This window comes from Elephas maximus, chromosome 4 (genome assembly GCF_024166365.1).
Source record: "Elephas maximus indicus isolate mEleMax1 chromosome 4, mEleMax1 primary haplotype, whole genome shotgun sequence".
NCBI lineage: Eukaryota > Metazoa > Chordata > Mammalia > Proboscidea > Elephantidae > Elephas > Elephas maximus.
In genome coordinates this window covers 113,096,317-113,117,172 of record NC_064822.1, presented here as the reverse complement: position 1 = coordinate 113,117,172, position 20,856 = coordinate 113,096,317, and the positions used below count along the sequence as shown (strand labels likewise).

At 36.3% G+C, this 20,856-nt stretch overlaps 1 protein-coding gene across 1 annotated transcript; it reads right to left on the bottom strand.

Moving 5' to 3' along the window:
* Nucleotides 1–1,978: 1,978 nt before the first annotated feature.
* Nucleotides 1,979–2,914, bottom strand: LOC126075595 (olfactory receptor 6C2-like). The gene has a single exon (XM_049883432.1). It carries the CDS (start codon nucleotides 2,912–2,914, stop codon nucleotides 1,979–1,981), a length of 936 nt encoding a protein of 311 aa, XP_049739389.1.
* Nucleotides 2,915–20,856: the final 17,942 nt, after the last annotated feature.

Sequence of the window (20,856 nt, the reverse complement as noted above, 5' to 3'; positions counted from 1 at the left end):
TTAAATCATCTATAACTACTCTATAAAAGCACAGGTAATTACTCCATAATATCAAGCATACTAGTGTTAGTCAAAGCAACTGGGAATCATAGTCTACCCAAGTAACACTTAAAATTGAACATCACAGAATGTTTGTCCTTACTTTCATGTTTTTCTTTTTAATATCTCTGGCTGTTTGCTATGTTTGCATTTCTCTGTTCTTCTCTAGAATATCAGCATGTGATCAAACCTTTCGTACCAAGATATTTGTCTGATTTTGAAAGTACATTGTCATTCAAAGATCTGGGGAATATCAGGAGGTCTCTCTGGTTTCAAAAGAAATGATAGTCAACTTCTCTAGATGAAGTGTGAATTTCTTACAATAACAAGTTAACATTTATTTTGCCAGACCTGAAGCCAAGTGTATAAACAAGAGTCCTCGGTGACCTAGGTCTCAAATCTTTAATGAATTAGTGCAATGAACCCTTGGCAAAACTGTGAAGTATATAGCAGTGGGGACAGTGTCCTCAGAGAAATGAAGATGCCACAACAACATCCAATACAGGCATGTGCACAAAATAAAAATCTGATGATAAAGATCAAGCCTACCTATTTTCTTTCTTTTGTTCCATAACATCTATAGCAGCCAACAGAATACAATAGTCCTTTTTTTCTTTTTATAACTTTTCTTTACCCTAGGTAATTATTATTTATTGTAAATATAATGTAAATTAATGTAATAAAAATAGGGACCTCTGGCTGAGTAGAGTGCCCCATAGGGTTTCCAAGGAGTGGCTGGTGGATCTGACCTGTTGACCCTTTGGTTAGCTCCTGAGCTCTTAAACACTGTGCCACCAGTTCTCCAAATAGGAACAGTGTAATTTAAAAGTGGTAATATTTCAGATTACAGTTCTCTTTCCTATGTAAATATGTTAATATTTGGCATATTCACAATATGAAGGCATTCTTTACATGTTGTTTTACAAGTTAGCAGGTTGTTTAAAAAGTAAAGTAAACTTTTTATCTCGATAATGATAAATGTATATCATCATTCTAGGAAACTGTGCTACCTCTTTTTGGAGCATTCCATCAGAATTTCAAGCCAATTCTAACAGTTGGAAATGTGCTTATGATTTTTCACTATTAAAAAATACGACCATCTAGAAGTGATTATGCTACTGTACAACTTGCAGTATAGATTTATATTGTTCATTTCCAAAAACAACTATCAGCAGTGATGCAAAATGCATTCTTGTACAAATAATTTGATTACTTTATCTCAAACTGAAATTTCAGAAAATGCTCCAAAAGGTTAAACTATTTCGTACAATCAAGGTTAGTTTATGAGAATATTCCTGTAACCATATTCAATTTAATAATGAACATTGTTATTATTATTTTAATGTATGTTAACTCTGTGTTATGTATGTTGCTAATATTTTTCTGAATTTTTCATTTTTGTTTAATTGTATTTATGTAATTTTCTGACATGGAATCACCTGTGACATTTCAGAGAAAAATTACATCTTTCTTAATAGGGCTCATTGATATTTTTCAGATTTATTTTCCATACTTTTTACTTTTAAATGTTATAGTTTTCTATTTTCCAAATAATTTAATGAAGTTAAAATTTTAATACTGATTTTAGCATTTTTCAACTTAAAATTTTTTTATTAAAATTTTTATTGAGATTAAATTTACATAGCATGCAATTAACCACTTTAAAGTGTATAATTCAGTGATATTCAGTTTTTATAAGGCTGGATCAATGTGATATTTTTGTCCCTCATAGAAAACTGTTAATATAATATCCAAAAGAGAGGTGTGTTTGCAAGAAGTGGAAAGAAATGACCTCACTAAGTAAGGGAAGTCTTGGTGACAAGAAGCATTTTGAGAAATTTTATTTGAGTGAACTTCAGATTAGGAAGAAACAAATTATTTTAGGAACTTTGGGAAGCCAATCTCCTATGAAAACTTGATTATCAACTTCAGCATTCCTTTACTCCTTGGAAGATAAGACAATTCTTTTGATGGAATCACTGAGGGCTTGTTTTACTTGCTTGTTCCTCAAGGTGTAAATGAAGGGGTTCAGTATAGGAGCGATGGATGTAGTGAGCACTATCACACCTTTATTAATAGCCACTGATTCCTTTGCTGAAGGTTTGACATAGATGAAGATACAGCTGCCATAGGTGATGGAAACCACAATCATGTGGGAAGAACAGGTAGAGAAGGCTTTTTTCCTTTGTTGGGCTGAGGGAAATCTTAGAATGGTCCTCATGATATATATGTAGGAAAGAACTACACAAAGAAGGGTTGTGATGAAGGTCAACACAGCACAGGCTATAACCATCTGCTCAATGATCCACGTGTCTGAGCATGAAATCTTCAGGAAGGGAGAAACATCACAGAGAAAGCTGTCAATGACATTAGAGTCACAGAATTCCAGATTTTGAGTCAGGCTAAATGGTGGGAGTATGATCATCAAGGCAGCCATCCAACAGCAAAAGATGAGTCTTTTGCACACTCTGCTGTTCATAATGGTGGTGTAATGCAGGGGCTTGCAGATGGCCACGTAGCGGTCATAAGACATGATGGCCAGGAGAAAAAATTCAGTGACTCCCAAAAGATCAGTAAAAAAAGCTTGAATGGCACAAGCACAGTAGGTAATAGTCTTATCACCTGTTGTTAGGTTATGCAAGTATCTAGGAATGCAAGCAGATGTGAATGAGATTTCTAAGAAAGAAAAATTTTGTAAGAAAAAGTACATTGGTGTTTTAAGGTGAGAATGCACTAAAGTGAGTGAGATAATGGTCAGGTTCCCAGTTACACTCAGTAAGTAGGTAAGAAATAGAAAAATAAAAAGCAAGCCTTGCAGTTGTGGATCTTCCGTTAGTCCCAGGAGAATGAATGTTGTTATTGTATGATTTCTCATCACTACCTTTTGACTCTGTCCAATCGTCATGACAAAAAGTCATTGATTTTATTAAATTATACAGGTGTCAGTATTGATAAACAATGACAAAGGCAAGCACATGACTGCATTGCATGAAATTTCTTCTTTAATTTGGTAAACAATTTGTCAATATACTGGTGGACTTTGCTTGTAAGTCTTCTTTTTGTGTTTTAGATGAAATATTTCTTATGTATTAATTTAGCTGCACCAGAATCCAGTAATTTACAGGTTCTATGTCTCCATTACATCTTCCCAAAGTTATTTTACATGTTTAGTCTATATACTAGATTGGCTTTTATTGAGAGTCCACCATGATATTATCAACATTAGGATTTTATTTTACTCCCATGCATTCTTCTCTATTTTATAGCTGAAACCTTAAAGTTCACTAACAGTTCCATGTCTTTACTTGTAGCTTGTCCCTTGATAAAACATAATTACACAACAAATAATTTGCATACGAGATAGAAGCTCTCCAAAATCCATCATCAATTATAGTTTTATGTTCAACTCATAACAAAATAATGCTTTTGTTCTTTTGCTTTGTTTTGGTTTAGAAACAAACCCCACCTTCCTATATCCCTTTGATTCTTAACTATTAAGCAACTTACTCGGTGTACATGTGGTACAAGGTACAAACGTTCAATGCACAGCCTGTTTGTGACATGTGAAGGTATGTTGGTTGCAAGTGGTAAACAAGTAATGAACACTACCAATATATTTTTACAGTCTCATTTATTTAGTAATGGTTGAAATTAGAGCTATATTCATTTCTCAGACATTGCCTTCTTTTATTCCCTTCTTTAGCTTCATCTGTACTGATAATACTATACAGTGATTAGGAGTAGATTCTCTGTAGCCGGATTGACACAGTTCCACTCCTGGCTATCCTTTTTATTAGCTAAAGTATAACTTATAATAAATTATATAATTTCACTGTGCCTCCGAGTTTTGTTTATAAAATGAGGTAATGACAATATCAACTACAAAAGATTATTAGAATGATTATGTGAATGCAACACTCTTACAACAGCACCTAGAACTTAGCAAGCATTTATCGTATGGTTCCTATTACCATTATCTGGCCTGCACTGATTTTCTGTAGTTCCTCATCAGCCATTACATCCTAAACCTACTGTAATCTGATTCTGAAAGCAGCATTTTACCGAAATTGTTTTGCCAGTGTTCCTGGTGACTTTGTTAAATAAACTGTACATGATTTGTGTGACAATTCATGAGTATATAACTCTTTTGACTGAAACCTCTTCATAAAATATTCTGATACATTAGCTTCAATGGCACCTTACACATGTTTTTATTCTTATATTTTTCTTGGTTTTTACATTCCTTTTACTTCTTCATATGTATACATCAAATTCAATGAGTTCATATATAATCTGTGTGGTGATAATTCTACTCTCTGTGTTTCTAGCAATGATCTTTTTTTCTGCAGTTCAATTATATGAGCCAAGTGTACCTCACCTTCAACACTACAAAGCTGATGTCATGGACTTCTGCATCCCTGTCTTTTTCTTCCCATATGTTCCCACTAATAAATCTAATTGATTATGATTACTGAATAATTGAAATGACATAATATTCCAGGTGCCTTATAATCACTTCATAGGAAGGACCTGTCTGAAGTCATCTCTCCTCCAATCCTTTTCCAATCTCGACTTCATCTGTCTTCCCCAATTCTTGGATTTCATCTTGAGGACATCAGAGTCTATGATTTTCAGCATAAGCATCACTTCTGAAACCTGGTGGCAGGATTGGAGCCCCCAATACCAAACAATGCTTACATTTATAGTGGCACTTATTCTGACAATGTAAGTCTTTTGAGATCAGGAACTGTCTTTTTCACTGGGCTAACCACCAAAGCTAACACAATCTAGGCATGTAGTCCATGTATAATAAATGATTATTAGAAGAATACTAACATCACCATTTTCCTCCAGACACACACAAAGATATCTTCTTCCCTATTGGGATTTTTTCTTGATATTTCTCCATCACTGAATTTACATTTAAAAGATTTTCTATGCTAACGGCACATTCTCTGCTAATACCCATTAACTTTACCGTTGACCAGAAAAATAACTGGCTTTTCTTCCCTGCCTTATCTGCTAAGTAAATGAGTAATTGGACTTCCATTTTGCCACGATGACATTATTTGTCATTAAGAGAATAAAATAAAAGGGGTACTTTTTTTGCAATACTGAGTTTGGTTCCATAACTCCTGTGTAGTTTTTTTTTTTTCCCCCTCAGTTATCACAAATTAATTACAATAGAAACCAATTAAATATTTTCAGTGTTTCTCGGGCTTATGCATTTACCTACATTGGCTCCTCTGGGAGATTCCAATTAAATTGTTTTAAGAATAGATTCTGTGTAATGATTTAAAATATTCTCTGTCAAGGTGGTTACAAGGTCAACTCCAACCAGGTGTCCAGTTCTCACATTTATGCCAGTATCTCAGAGAATTGCCATTTACCCGATTCATGGTTTCTTGAGAGAGAGAATCTGAAAGATTAAGATGTAGTGAAGACCCACCTCAGGGCCCACTACCTCGTTTCAATTCCACTTTCTTTAGCTCACGGACACCAAATGCTTCACATTAAACTCAGTCCTACAAATTTTGAAAAATATTAGCTGTGCTAGGGATGTAATTATTTTACTGCAATTATGTTATTATTCCATGAGAAAACCACCTTACCTAGGTATTAAAAGTTACATTCCAATAAATTATTGACTCTGATTTGTGACTATTTCTTTTGATTCCATCTTTCAGGTTTTACATTTACAATGCATCTACAGATCTCTAATGAGATGATATTACCCAATGTCTCCTTTTGTTTGAGGTTGTAGCACATGCTGCTGCTGCATGACAAATTATTTGACATTTTGATGACCTCTCTTAATTACTGTTATTAATGACTATAATGTATCCAATGACAGTACTCTTTTATGGATTAAATAGTTACCAATAATTTCTGTTCACTGTGTTTAATTTCTAAGGTTACAAAATTGGTAATGAATATGCAGTGAAGACTTACGTGAACTTCTGGTCACTCTTGCTAAGTTCATTCACAGGGAGTCTGAGAATTCATGGAATTTTCTATCTGCTGTATAGTGGAGGAAATCCTAGTGGCATAGTGGTTAAGTGCTATGGCTGCTACCCAAAAGGTCAGCAGTTCAAATCCACCAGGAGCTCCTTGGAAACTGTGGAACAGTTCTACTCTGTCCTATGGGGTCGCTATAAGTTGGAATTGGCGGCAGTGGGTTTGGTTTTTTTTTTTATATATAGTGGAAAAATTTCCCCTCAATGGATTTTCTGTCATTTATGTATAAGCAATAGATTTTTCATTAATGTTCAATTGTCTTCATTTTTGAAAAGAAAACTTTATCAAAGGGAGTAATGTTTGGAACAATCTCTTTGGTAGAAAAATGTAATATTTGCAACGCTCTGTGCTGAGGGAGTTACCACAGTACCAATTTGCCATTTGTTTCATTTGCATAAAGATACACTGAAAGATTAGCTGGTGTTTACAACACAGGTTTGAGGTTACTAATGAATCTTTTGTGCATTGAAAAATTAAAAAAAAAATCTAACAAACATCAGTAAATAACAAACAGTGCCCTTGGAGAAGAGCAAGCATCAGTAACATCCCACAAGCAGCCAGAACAAAAATTTAAAGCACCAGTTTAACTTATTTTTATTTTCAGTTGGAAAAGGCAGTTAGAAATTATAAGACCCCTTTTATCATTTATCAGTTATGATATCGATAATTCATAAAGTTGAAAAATTTTGTCTACATATAAAAAGAAATAGACTGTAAAATAACATCACAGGTTTCTCATATTTATAGAGATATACTTTTAGATGTTCTTCTGCAAATGTAATTGTATATTATAAATAATACTTAAAAAACCAACATGTAAACATTAAATACAGAGTTTATGCAATTGAATATCTAATTTGTCATATGTTATTTACTTTAAAATATCTCCTGTATCTATTTGCACAATCCGTTTGATACCTTCTCAGCTTAGTTCTAGAACCTGAATCTAGGAACAAAATGATACCTGGGTTCTTTTCACTGCCTTATGCAGATGAATCATCTTGTCCTTATTGTTGCCATTTATAACTCTTCAATTCATCTTTCAGTAACATATTAATATCAGAGTTTTAAGGTTTTGTGTCTGAATTCAGGCTAGTAGGTGTTTCATAACTCCTTCTCAGCCATCATCAGTTAACTACGTGACAAGCAACTCAAATGTTTTCAGTCTTGAATCAGTGTCTCCAGGGACTGAGATTAGCTTTTATCAAGCAATGAAAAAAGAAAAAACATTCCCTGGAGGCTCCAATTAGATTGTAATGTGAATGATTTTTTTCCTTGTTTCTTTTTAAAATTTATTTCCTTTAGAACTGGGAGCAGGGTCAGTAAACAGATGGGCCTAAAACAGCCAAAAAAGCTCGTTGCCTTGGAGTCATTCTGACTCATGGAGATCCCGTGTGTCACAGAACAGAACTACTCCCTAGGATTTTCTTGGCTGTAAGCAGATCAGCAGGTCTTTCTTCTGTAGCCCTACTGGTACGTTCAAACACCAACCTTTTGTTTGGTAGTCAAGTGTAAACTGCTTGCGCTACTCAGGAACTTTACCAGATGTGCCTAGTCCCCAGTTAATCCCTAGAGTATACAGTCACTATTAGGGAAGGAAGACTGTTCTGAAGCTTTCTGGGGAGTCACAATATTTCCAGGGATTGCAGGGACACACTGGAATAAATAAGTAGATCAAACTGAGTTGTACTGAAAGAGTATCTCTGCAGCCCGCCTAATCTCCTGTGGAATATGTAGATACCTTCTGAGCTCTGACCGCACCAAGCAAAATTCTTTGTTCTAAAACATCCATCTTTTTTCCAATACTTACTACTTCCTTTTTATACAAAATATTAAGAGACTAAGTTTGAGAAAATATTAACACTGAACTGTGACTGACATTTGTCTTCGCTCTATATTTCTTTGTTTTTTTTTAATTTTAAGAGCGAATGGGTCATTCATCGTATCATTAACTTTTAGTTAATGAGTCATATTTCGAGGTGATTTTTCACATAAACCTACATTGTTTCTCTTTGAAGTGGAGGCTGAGTACATGTCAGATGACAGTTCAGATAATAGTCATTATACATTATCTTGGCTGGACACATGTTTTCTACAAAAAAATACATTTCAGGCATAAACATAATCCTTTTTTTTTAATTTATAACATTTCAAATAGCTACATATATCATTGATTTTGGTAAATGTAGATCCTGATCTAATTTCTAAAAAAGTAAGTGAAATCACAGATGTTGTACTTACTCTTCTGAGAGTCAACAATAGTTTCCACTGGATATTTAATAACTGTTCAGTAGACAAGGTGGAGTGGACCTTGTTAGCAGAGCCTTGTTTCTTTTTAAAAATTTCCTTCCTTGACTTCTGGCTACTCTTACTCAAGGACCAGCACTCTGGAACGGCTCCAATTTCTCTGAGATTTTCATCTCCAACACATTGCCTAGACCTTCTCATCAAGGACTTCACCCTCTTTTACAACTCTCTAGGGTTGAAAGTTGTATTTATTTGCAGGTATTTGGGACATCGGGCACTCTCTCTGGTTTGGAAAGACTTGGTATTCTGATTTATGGACAGAATGAGAAGTCTTTACACTAACAAGATTAACATTTGTTTTATTTGCCAAAACTGAAACTAAATGAATAAACAAAAGGGTCCTTGGTGACCCGATTTCAAAGATCATTAATAACTCTTCTGTGTAATGAACTTGGCAGAAATCCTGAAAGATGAAAAGGTGAGGACAGTGTCCTCAGAGAAATGAAGATGCACCAATAGCATCCATGTAGGCCAACACACAGCACCAAAAATCAGATGGTAAAGAAAATGTCTGTCTTTCCGCATTTGTTCCATATCTCCTATGGCTGATAGAAGCTCAGCAGGACCTGTTTTTCTTCCTTATTACATTTTTTTTAACTCGAAGTAAAAAAAAAAAAAAAATCAGATAAAAAGAAAAAAATATGAATCATCACAAATCTAGTGATAAGTACTTTTACTATTTCTATATACAGCCTTCTCAATTTTTCTTATAAGATATCCACATTATACATATAGGCTTAACACGATATAAATATTTCTTACATAATTTTGTAGCTTGTTTTGTCACATAAAGTATTAATGTGAAACATTTTCATTTCACTAATTGTAGATTAGTTTTTATGCAATCATCCTTCTATAAATTTTTTTTAGACTTATTCCGAGATTTGAAATGTCAGAAATAAATTGCCTTTATATTCCAAGGCTTTTACATCATATTGTCAAAATTCCCTTCAAGAGAGCACACTGATTTATATACCCAGTTTACATTTATATTATTCTCCTGTATCAACACTCAGTTTACTATTGGATATTATTATTATGTTTATGCCAATAAACATTTCTATTTTCATTATGTTGAAAATACTCTTCTCTCATTATTACTGGTCTTCAAATTTATTTACATTATTAAAAAATATGGTATCTTCTGTTATCTCTGAAGTTTTTCTTGTATTTTTAGCTAAGTAATAATTAGTACTTATTTTTAAAAAAGTCTTCCATTTTATTTTGAATTGCTAATTGCATTTCCTCCAGTAGATAAGAAAATTTCCAAGTTTGCTAAGATTTTTTGGCAATAAATTTTAAATTTTCTCAAATATTCTGTCTTCATTGAGATCACAAAATGATTATTTTATTTTTGTAAAATAAAATTTATATTTTATTAATACAGTAAACTAAATATTTTACCTTAAATGTAAAACCAATACTTTATTCTTTAAAAACCCAATTATTTATGATATATTGCCCTTTTCATATTTTGCCAGATTCAGTTTGCTAATATTTTACTTAGGTTTGTTTTGTCGATGATCATGAGAGAGAATGGTTAGTAGAATCTTCATTTTTTTTTTTTTTTCTTTTTAAATCAAGGTTACGCTAGCCTTTTACAATGAGTGTGCTTTTTCTTTCTTCTAATTTTTAGAAGAGTTTGTGTAAGATTGATGCTATTTAGAATAATCTACTTGCGTTGCCATCTGGGCTCGGCATTTACATTATGGAAGATTTTTATTACAGATGTGTTTACTTTCATAGATATGGGTATACTAAGATTTGTATCAATTTTATGTCATTTTAAGTGAGTTATGATTTTCTAGAAGACTACGAATTTAAACATAACTTAAAATGCATTTTATGAATTTTTAGAATGCCATCTCATTTTTTTTAGTGGCCCTGGTGTCTGGAATGATACAGATAGTGATTTTGCACCTGTGTCAAATCTTAAATGGCAATAAATGTGTGTGATTACTTCTGGGCTCTCTCTTTTCTTTAATTCATTTATTCTTATATCTTGATGTGAATATTGTCTTTATTACTTTACCTTTGCAAGTCTTGAAGACAAGTGGTGTTCTTTCTGAAAACCGTATTGGCTATTTTTACATACTTTCCATTTCTATGTGACTTTTAGATTCAGCTTGTAAATTTTTACCAGAAAAGCCTGTTGAGATTTTTAGGGATTGTATTGAATCTGTAGAAAAATCTGGGGAGAATTGACATCTTGTAATGCTGGGTCCTCCAGTCTATGAACATGGCCTATTTTTCCTTTTATTTAGGTCCTCTTTAATTTTTTCAGTCATGTTTTAGAGTTTTCTGTGTACAGATCTTGCACATCTTTTGTAACATTCATCCCTAAATATTTCATATCATTTGAAACAATTGCAAGTGGTATATTTTTTCTTTAATATCAATTTTTGATTGCTTGTTGCCAGGGTATGGAAATAAAACTGATTTTTCTATATTGATCTAGAATCCCACAAACTCACTAAATTCATTTGTTAAATTTAGTAGCTTTTAAATAGATTCCGTAGTATTTGTGGTCTGCAAGTAAAGACAGATTCACTTTTTTCCTTTCCATTCTGGATGTCTGTCACTGCAGTTCAAGGTTAAAGAGAACTGGCAATTATGGACATCACTGTCTTTCCTGACCTTAGAAGAAAGTATTTTATTTTTCAATATTAAACATAAGTATTTCATAATTACATAATTATCCTTTATCAGTTTGAGAATGTTTCCTTCTATTCTTAAATTGCTGAGAGTTTTAAAAATCAAGAATAGATACTGAATTTTGTTAAATGTTTTTCCTGAAATTATTGAGATGATTATATGTTTTTGCTATTTTAGTTGGTTAATATGGTAAATTACATTGTTTGGTATTCAAATGTTAAACCAACCTTGCATTCCTGGAATAAACCTCATTTGGTCAAGATGGAATATACATTTTATATATTACTGGTTTTGAATAGCTAAATTAAATATATATATTTTTAGCAATTGTATTCATGGCATGTGGCCGCAACAATGGGCTCAAGCATGATAAAGATTGGGAGGGTGGCACAAGACCAGGCAGTGCTTTGTTATGTTGTACATAGGGTCACTATGAGTTGGAACTGACTCAACAGCACCTAACAACAACACAACATTCATGGAGCATAGTGGTCTGTAGTTTTCTTTATGTCTAGTATATTTATCAGAGTAGTGCTAATCTCATAGAATGAGAAGGGAAGTGTTCCCTCCTCTTCAGTATTCTGGAAGAAATTGTGTAGAATTGGCAACATTTCTTTAAATACTTGGTAAAATTCACTAGTGAAGCCATTGGTCATTTCCAGATGAGTTTCAATTATTTATTTTTCTCTTAATTATAGATTTTTTTGTTTGGTTTCACTGCATGTATGGTGATTTTGACTGGATGCCAGACCTTTTAAATTATACCTTGTTGGGTATTAGATATCTTAATCTTGAGTTTTGTTCTGGAATGTGGTTACATTACTTGGAAACAGTCTGATCCATTTTTGTCTTCATTTTAAGTTTATTAACTAGGAATAGAGAATTTTGGTTTAGGGATAATTTTTTTTTCCATCACAGAGGTAAAATATTACTAAATACTCTGCCGAAAGTCCCATGACTTATGTGGTTTTCCATTCTAACTGGTGGGAAGGGGCATTAATCCCATCCCTTTGTGAGCATGGAGATTTATTTTCTTTAATCCTTTTGGGTGGTCCTTTTCCTTGGATGTTTTTGCACACACATGCACTGATCAATATGCAGCTGAAGATGCAAAGATGCTCCTCTGCAGATCTCTGGAGTTGTTGCACTGTCCAGCTCTCTTTTCTTTTGTGTTCTTCTCTGTAAGTTCCATCAGTCTTAAGGCAAAACTGGATATTCAGATTTGTCTTCACAACTCAGAGATACAGCAATAAGGCCAACCAAATCTAAAGGGAAGGAAATTAGACTCCACATCTTGATGACATTGTGGCAAGAGCAAATTATAGAAGAGTATGTAGGTTGGGACATATTTCTGCAGAAATCTTTAAAGTATTCACCTGGTACTCCAGGCTGATATGAGAAATACCTTCTCAGGAGGTCCAAAAGTCTGAGCCTGAACAGTCCATCTGCTCTCTAGAAATGTTGCAGCTGAAGGATGACCTTTATCTCTGAAAGATCTTCTTCTGCTATTCTGTTTCTCATCTGTTTGAATAGGATTGTGGTGAGTGAGATCATGGTCCCAAGAATTAGTTACTTTTCACTGAAAAAGAAGAAAAAAGATGCTCTAAAACTATATCTAAAATGAGGACTCTTTAAAATAGTCACATTTTGGCATTTATAAAGCAGAATGATGTCTCTTAAAGGTGACCTGGCTAACAGTGGACATGAACCAGCACCTCACAAGGACAAAAAAAAAAAAAACTTCCTCTTTTTTTTTACACTATTCTGCTGCATAGATATAAATATAGAAATATTTTAAAATTTTATTATAGAATATTTCAAGTATATATAAAATCCACAGAATAATATAAAGAACTCCTTTTTACCCACCCAGCTTTAACACCTATCATTAAATAATGTTGCTGCATATATTTTTGATGACTTCTTGTGACTGTCACTCTGCAGAACTACTATTCACATTTGGAATCCACTGATGATGCCTCCATTCCATTCTTGGAGAAGGGATTATGTTTTCCTTTGCCTATTTTCTTCTGAAAATTGTTACAAAATTTACTGTGGTTCATCTTAGACTAATGTCCACCATTCTTTTGTTGCAAATTTAAAACAAATGAAAACAACAAAGACAGTGACTTACAGTTATTCAACCACATTTTCAAAACCACGGTCAGATCCAGGCTTCTCTCCCTGCTGTGAGGAGGGCTCAGCACACATCTTCTAGCATCTGAGCTCTGGCATCTCCAAACTTCGAAAACCAAGCACGAGTTTAAAATGAACTAAACCTAAAGCATTGGGTCTTTGTCCTCAGTTCCTGAGAGGTAACCTCTCCCCAGTGATTGAAGTGCTTTTGATGTGGTAGAGAATGTGGGGGGACAGATTTAAGATGGAAGTGACTATTGAGCTAAGACCTGAATGGCGAATAGGACTTAACTAAAAGAAAAAAGAGAAAGAATGCATTTCATAGCAGCTGTTAGCTGTTGTTAGATGCTGTCGAGACAGTTCCCCCATAGTGACCCTATATACAGCTGAACAAAACACTGCCTGGCTTTGCTCCATCCTCACAATTGTTGTTTTGCTGAGCCCATTGTTGCAGCCACTGTGTCGATCCATCTCTTCAAGGGTGTTCCTCTTTTTTGCTGACCCTCAGTTCTACTCTGTCCTATAGGGTCACTATGAGTCGCAGTTGACTCAACGACAACAGATTTGGTCTGTGCTACTTTACCAAGCATCATGTCTTTCTCTAGGAATCGATCCCTCTCAGTAACATGTCCAAAGTATGTAAAACATAGTCTCACCATCCTTGCTTCTAAGGAGTTTTCTGGTTGTACTTCTTACAAGACAGATTTGTTCATTCTTCTTGCAGTCCATGGTATATTCAATACTCTTCCCCAACACAATGATTTAAAGGCGTCAATTCTTCTTTGGTTTTCCTTATTCATTGTCCAGTTTTTAAATGCAATAAGACAATTGAAAACATCATGGCTTGGGTCAGGCAGTCCTTAGTCTTCAAGGTGACATTTTTGCTTTTCGACACTTTAAAGGGGTCTTTTGCAGCCCACGGGTGGGAACGGGCATACCTGAGGGCCAGTTAGAAGGGAAACGAGGTGAAGTACTGGATTAGGTGGTAGGGAGAAAGAAGAGAAAGAAAAAAAAGAAGAAAAAGCAAGCAAACAAACAAATAAAACACATGCAGAGCAGTGGGAGCTTGTGGGTGGGGACAGGAAGACCCAGGATGGTGATGGGCAGCATGGAGCAATGGGAAGGGGTGGAAATGGTATACAGGGCTTGGTGGGAGAGAAAGAAAAGGAAGAAAGGAAAAAAAAAAAATAGATGCATTGTGAGCTGGCGGATGCAGGCGAGGAAGACCCTGGCTCAGTTGCTGGCTCTCTAGCTGAGTGGTGTGGCGTGGCTCATTGGGAACGGATGGTGGCATATGGGGCAGAAGGCTGAGTGGTGGAAAAGTGTGTTTTTCTCCTTACTGGGTGCTCTGTCTCCTGTTGCAAAGTTGCCTTTGCATACTTCCTGTCTGGCTTCACTGCTGATTTTGCACCAAGATGCTGAGGTTGCGCTGTGTTAGTTGGCAGAGGACCTCCGCTCCATATCTGTTCTTGTTCTCTGTTTTCCATTGGTTTCTTCTTCCATTTGGCATTTGATCTAGTTCTTTACCCCTTCATTTGATGCTTATGGTTCCAGGATTGACGTTTGTATCTGTTTTAATTAGCTTTTTGAATCTTTGCTGCAGAGGGATGGTGTAATGTGTCTGTCTATGGCACCATGTTGGCTCTGCCTCTCTTCTTTAAAATTTTAATGAATATTGTCCATGCACTTTTTGACTTGACCCCAATTGTGTAATTTTTTAGTTATTGGAGACAGATCCTTATAGATTTTTAACTGTTATGAATATTTGTAACTAATACTATGATAAAACTATAGGTTCTTCACATATTTATTCCAATTTATTCACAGTCTTAATCTCTATACTTATTGGATTTGTCTATATAATTAGAATTGACTCATAAAATTACTGTAATGTTACTTATTTTCAATACCTTTTGCACCCTATGATCTATTCACTAAAAACCAGAAAACCAGGGCCTCTGCTATGGAGTTGATTCCAGCTCATAGTGACCATACAGCACAGAGTAGAACCACCCCATAGGGTTTCCAAGGCTGTAAATATTTAGAGAAGCAGACTCCCACATCTTTCTCCTACAGAGTGGCTGGTGGGTTCGAACCACTGACCTTTTGGTTAGCAGCCAAGCACTCTAACCACTGCTCCATCAGGGCCTCAAAAAAAATTCACTAGTCGGTACTAAATCTTCACAATCAAGTTGATGTTTTTGCTAGATTTTGGAACTTGATAAAGTAAAGCTTCATGACAAATAGTTGCATTATCGGTCATTATAGAGGCTTTCTAGATCTATCTGTAAAGTATTGTTTCTGTTTCACCACTATGACCAAAGGTAGGTTTTGTTTCTATTTTTGTTTTGTTTTGCTTTTACAGGAACATTAACTTTTCTGGTCCATCCTCTGACTCTCTCTCTGATATTTTTCTGGCAATACATAATATACATAGAAACTGTTTCAGGGCATAATTCACTTCAAATGATGAAATACTGAATGCAGTACCTTACTGAAGAGCAAATAACTGCCTGTTTCTCTCTGCCTTATCGACCAACAACAAGCTTTGTTTTTGCTACTTCCCCCCGCCAAGCACCTAACAGTAAGACAGTAAAACTAGAGATAAAAAATCTTGTCTTTCTGAGTTCTGTCAATAGCAACTCTGTAGACTATTCCTTAGCTATCAAACTACTCTCAACAGCAGATAATCAAATGTTTTCAATCAGACCTGTCGTGATAGAAGCAGGCTCATTCTAACCATACAACAGTTTCCATAGTTATGTCCTCAGATATTACAGTCAGCATCATACAAAAGGGCCACTGACTTAGGCTCCTAGTTTGAGAGCTGGAATCCTCCCAAGAGTGTTGATTCACACGGGGCTCAATCACAATAGATCACATTCAGTTGGAGCAAAGGACCGGCCCTGCAGCCTGCCCACCTTTACTCAATCCCCTTTTCCTCAACCTACAGGCCTTTGTGGTTCAGTGTAGTGCCCTAGTCAGCCTTGCACACTTTGGGAAGTATTCCATGTTCTGAAAACATTCTTCCCAATTATTAATACCATACACCCTTGGAAACTCTGTCTCACTAAGTATTACAAAAGAGGATTTAAAAAATAATTGTGTGATTCATATTTATGTTATTTCCACCTTTCAGTGTTTTTTAAAGCAAGTACTGGAATCCGTAATATTGTTTATGTCAATATTACGTTTCAAGTCAACTGTTTGACTTTGTTTTTGCTTACATGAAATTCACTGGTGTTGTTGGTTGCTCTAGAGTCCATTCCGACTCATGGTGACCCCATGGGTGCAGAATAGAACTGCTCCATAGGGTTTTCAAGGCTGCGACGTCTATGAAGCAGATCACCAGGCCGTCTTCTGCAGCACCTCTGGATGGGTTCAACTCAAATTTTGGCTAGTAGTTGAGCTTTATCCATTTGGGTCACCCAGCCCACTGTTATGGATTGAATTGTGTTCCTCAAAAATCTGTGTCATCTTGGCCTGCCCAAGATTGCCAGTATTGTGTGGTTGTCCACCATTTTGTGATCTGATATGTTTATCCCATGTATTGTAAATCCTAACCTCTATGGTGTTAATGAGGCCGGAGTAGAGGCAGTTATGTCAAAGAGGCAAGACTCAATCTACAGTATTAGGTTGTATCTTGAGTCAATCTCTTTAGAGATATAAAAAAGAGAAAGAACAGAGGTAGGAGAACCTCACACCACCAAAAGAATGTTGGGAGCAGAGTGCAAATTTTAGGCTCTGGATTCCTGCACTGAGAAGCTCCTAGACCAGGGGAAGTTTGATGACAAAGACCGTCCCTTAGAACTGACGGGTGGAAGAAATCTTTATCTGAAGCTGACACCCTGAGTTCAGAATTCTAGCTTCCTAGACTCTGAGGGAATAAATTTATTTTTGTTCAAGTCGTCCACTTGCATTATTTCTGTTACAGCAGCACTAGATAACTAAGACAGGATTTAGAACTGAGACTGGGGTGCTGCTCTAACAGCTAACTACAATGTGGAAGCAGTTTTGGAATCGAATAATGGGTAGAAGAAGCTGGAAGAGTTTTAAAAAGCCTAATAGTAAAAACTTATATTGCCTTGAAGAGACTGTTGGTGGAATTACAGATATCAAAGACAATTCTGGTGATGGCTCAGAAAGAAGTGAGGAGAGCAGTAATGCCAGAGATAGATCGGACAGTGAGAAATGGCAGCAGAGAAAATGCAGCAGCAGAGCCATTAGGACAGCAGGAGACAATGCAAAATCTGACCCACTGAGTGAGACAGCTGAGTGCTTTCCAGGTGAGTGCTTTCGGAGCAGAGTGGGGTGCCTCCAGGCACTTATCATTAGACCTTAAGAGCTTTGAAACACTTACCCAGCAGGGCAGATGCCAGGCTGGTCCAAGGGCCTGAACGACTGACAGGCCAAGGAATCAGGAACCAGAAGCTGAAGAGACAAGAAACATAGGAAGCAGAGCTGCCTGAGTCTCAAAGGGTAGGGCCACAACCTCTGGAGTGTCAAAGAGTGGAGCCATGGCCTCTGAAATTTTAAAGGGTGGGGCCAGGGTGTGCTAGGTTTCAAAGAGTCAGAACTTCACCAACTCCGTTCTGGAGTATGATGTTTCCTTTCACAACTGACAGCCGGATGGGGCCAGATCCTCTGACCAAAGGTGAGGGGGTGGGGCTGCCATGCCCAAGGGGCAGAATGGGGCCTTCTGGAGCTGAGGGGGTGGAGTTGCTACTCAGATGAGCTAGGAGAATAAGGCTACCCAAGTCTGAGAGAGCAGATTTGCCATTCCAGTTGGCCTGGAAGGTGAAGCTAAAGCCCTAGGCCAATGGGCTTCCACTAGAAGCCAGAGAATGTGGCCAACATCCAGAGTCTGGAGGGTAGAGCCATTGCCTAAATGGTTCCAGGGAAGACAAGATTATTCAAGCCTTGAGAGCTAAAGTGTTCTGCTGACTTGCTTGGTGCCCATTATGCCTTATATCCCTTCAATTTCTCCCATTTTTAATGGAAATACCTTCCTTGTACCTCTTCATCCATTGTACTTTGGAATCAGATAACTTGGATTCTGGTTTTCACAGATGAAGAGAAATTTTGACCCTGGACGGAATCTGGTTCTGGAGTTGATATAAGAAGTTTGGGATGATATGATGAGGCGAACGTATTTTACCTGTGGCAAGGACGTGAGTTTTGGGGGGCGAAAGGGTAGAATGTTATGGATTGAATTGCGTCCCCACAAAATGTGTGTCAACTTGGCTAGGCCAGGATTCCCAGTATTGTGTGGATGTCCACTATTTTGTGATCTGATGTGATTATCCTATGAGTTGTACTTCCTAACTTCTATGATGTTAATGACGTAGGATTAGAGGCTATTATGTTAATGAGGCAGGATTCAATCTACAGGATTAGGTTGCATCTTGATTTAAACTCTTTTGAGATTTAGAGGAGAGAAGAGCTGAGAGACGGGGGACCTCATACCACCAAGAAAGAAGCACCCAGAGTGGAATGTACCGTTTGGTCTCAGCGTCACTCTGTTGAGAAGCTCCTAGGCCAAGGGAAGATTAATGACAAGGACCTTCCCACAGGACCGAGAGAGAGAGAGAGCTTGCACCTGGAGCTGGCATCCTGAATTCAGACTTCTAGACTCTTTAGACTGTGAGAGAATAAATTTGTTTGTTAAAGCCATTCATTTGCTGTATTTCTGTTATAGCAGCACTAGCAAATTTCCCAGTATGGTTCATTTTCTTTCTTTTTTATTTTAAAAGCTTATTCACTTTGTTTGGAGTAGGAATTGCTGTGAGTGGCTCTGATCTGAAATCACCCATGAAATGGTTACCTACTCAGCCTGTGCATAATACTTTCACTTAAAAGAAAAATAATTTTTTTTTCTTCCTCTCATTTCTGCAGATAAAATGTTTTCCCTAGGTAACTTTCTCTAAATTGTTCAGATTATATCTTCTCAATACATTCTTCAGTAAGCTATTTTTGTAAAAAGCTCAGGGGTTTGTAAATCTAAGTTGTGGACAATAGCTGCTTCATAATATTTTCTAAACGATTACCAATTATTTATAATAGTGGCTAATCAAAAATTTCAATCTTGAATAAGTATTTTAAGGTTCATAGCTTTATGAAATTGATGAGTGAAAAGGAATTTTTCCTGGAGACCCAATTAGTTTGTCATGCGAATGGTTTCATGTGTTTTCTTTAAAACATTGCCTTTCTATTGATAATGCTTTTTCAGTTTCCCCTCTGTGACCTGTTTTCATAGTTAAATCATTATCATGTTAGGAAAGGAGGCCTGACCTAAGTAATATCATGATTTTCTGCTGAGTGTCACACTCGTCATGCCACTCTGCATGATGTGCTTGAAGGCTGTAGCTGTACAAGTCACCAATTCCTTTCCATCTTCTGCTCCTCAACCTAGGAACACTTAGAGTATCAACTGGTAATGTCCCCACACCTGAATGGCCTGGACAAGGTCTCTTGTTCCAAAAATCTTTCTTTCCTTCCAATCACTGATGCCCAAACCAAATCTACTGCAGTTGAGTCCGTTCTGACTCATAGCAACCCTATAGAATATGGTAGAACTGCCCCAAATGCAAAATCCTAGAAACACCAAGAGAGTCTCCAAAGGATGGCTATTAGGCCTGTACCCCAGAAAGATGGAAGATAGCCTATTTATAAGAAAGTTTATTAAGTAGTTGTTTGAGTTCTTTTCTTTAAGGGAAATTAATGGGCATTTTGTGTTCTTCTAATCTATAAGCCGTCAATTGATCATATGCAAGTTCAAACTGAAAATGAAGAAAATCAGAGCAAGTCCACGAGAGCCAAAATATGACCTTGAGTATATCCCACCTGAATTTAGAGACCATCTCAAGAATAGATTTGACGCGTTGAACACTAGTCACTAAAGACCACACGAGTCATGGAATGACATCAAGTATATCATTCATGAAGAAAGCCAGAGGTCATTGAAAAGACAGGAAAGAAAGAAAAGACAAAGATGGAACGTCGAGCAGCTAAAGCAAAAGGAAGAAATGATGAAGTAAAAGAACTGAACAGAAGATTTCAAAGGGCAGCTCAAGAAGACAAAGTAAAGTATTATAATGACATGTGCAAAGAGCTGGAGATAGAAAACCAAAAGGGAAGAGCACACTCGGCATTTCTCAAGCTGAAAGAACTGAACAAAAAATTCAAGACTCGAGTTGCAATAGTAAAGTATTCTATGGGGAAAATATTAAATGACACAGGAAGCAACAAAAGAAGATGGAAGAAATACACAGAATCATTATACCAAAAAGGAGTAGTCAATGTTCAACCATTTCAAGAGATAACATATGATCAGGAACCGATGGTACTGAAGGAAGAAGTCCAAGGCATTGGGGAAAAACAAGGCTCCAGGAATAGATGGAATATCAATTGATATGTTTCGGGGCAGTTCCACTCTGTCCTATAGGGTCACTATGAGTCGGAATCGACTCGACGGCAGTGGGTTATGTTTCAACAAATAGATGCGCCTCTGGAGGTGCTCACTCATCTATGCCAAAAAAATATGAAGACGGCTTCCTGGCCAACTGACTGGAAGAGATCCATATTTATGCCTATTCCCAAGAAAGGCGATCCAACCAAATGTGAAAATTATAGGACAATATCATTAATATCACACGCAAGAAAATTTTGCTGAAGATGGCTGCAACAGTATATAGACAGGGA

Bases quoted from the DNA above. Each gene is read 5' to 3' on its own strand.
- LOC126075595 (XM_049883432.1), bottom strand. From the start codon at position 2,914: ATGAGAAATCATACAATAACAACATTCATTCTCCTGGGACTAACGGAA.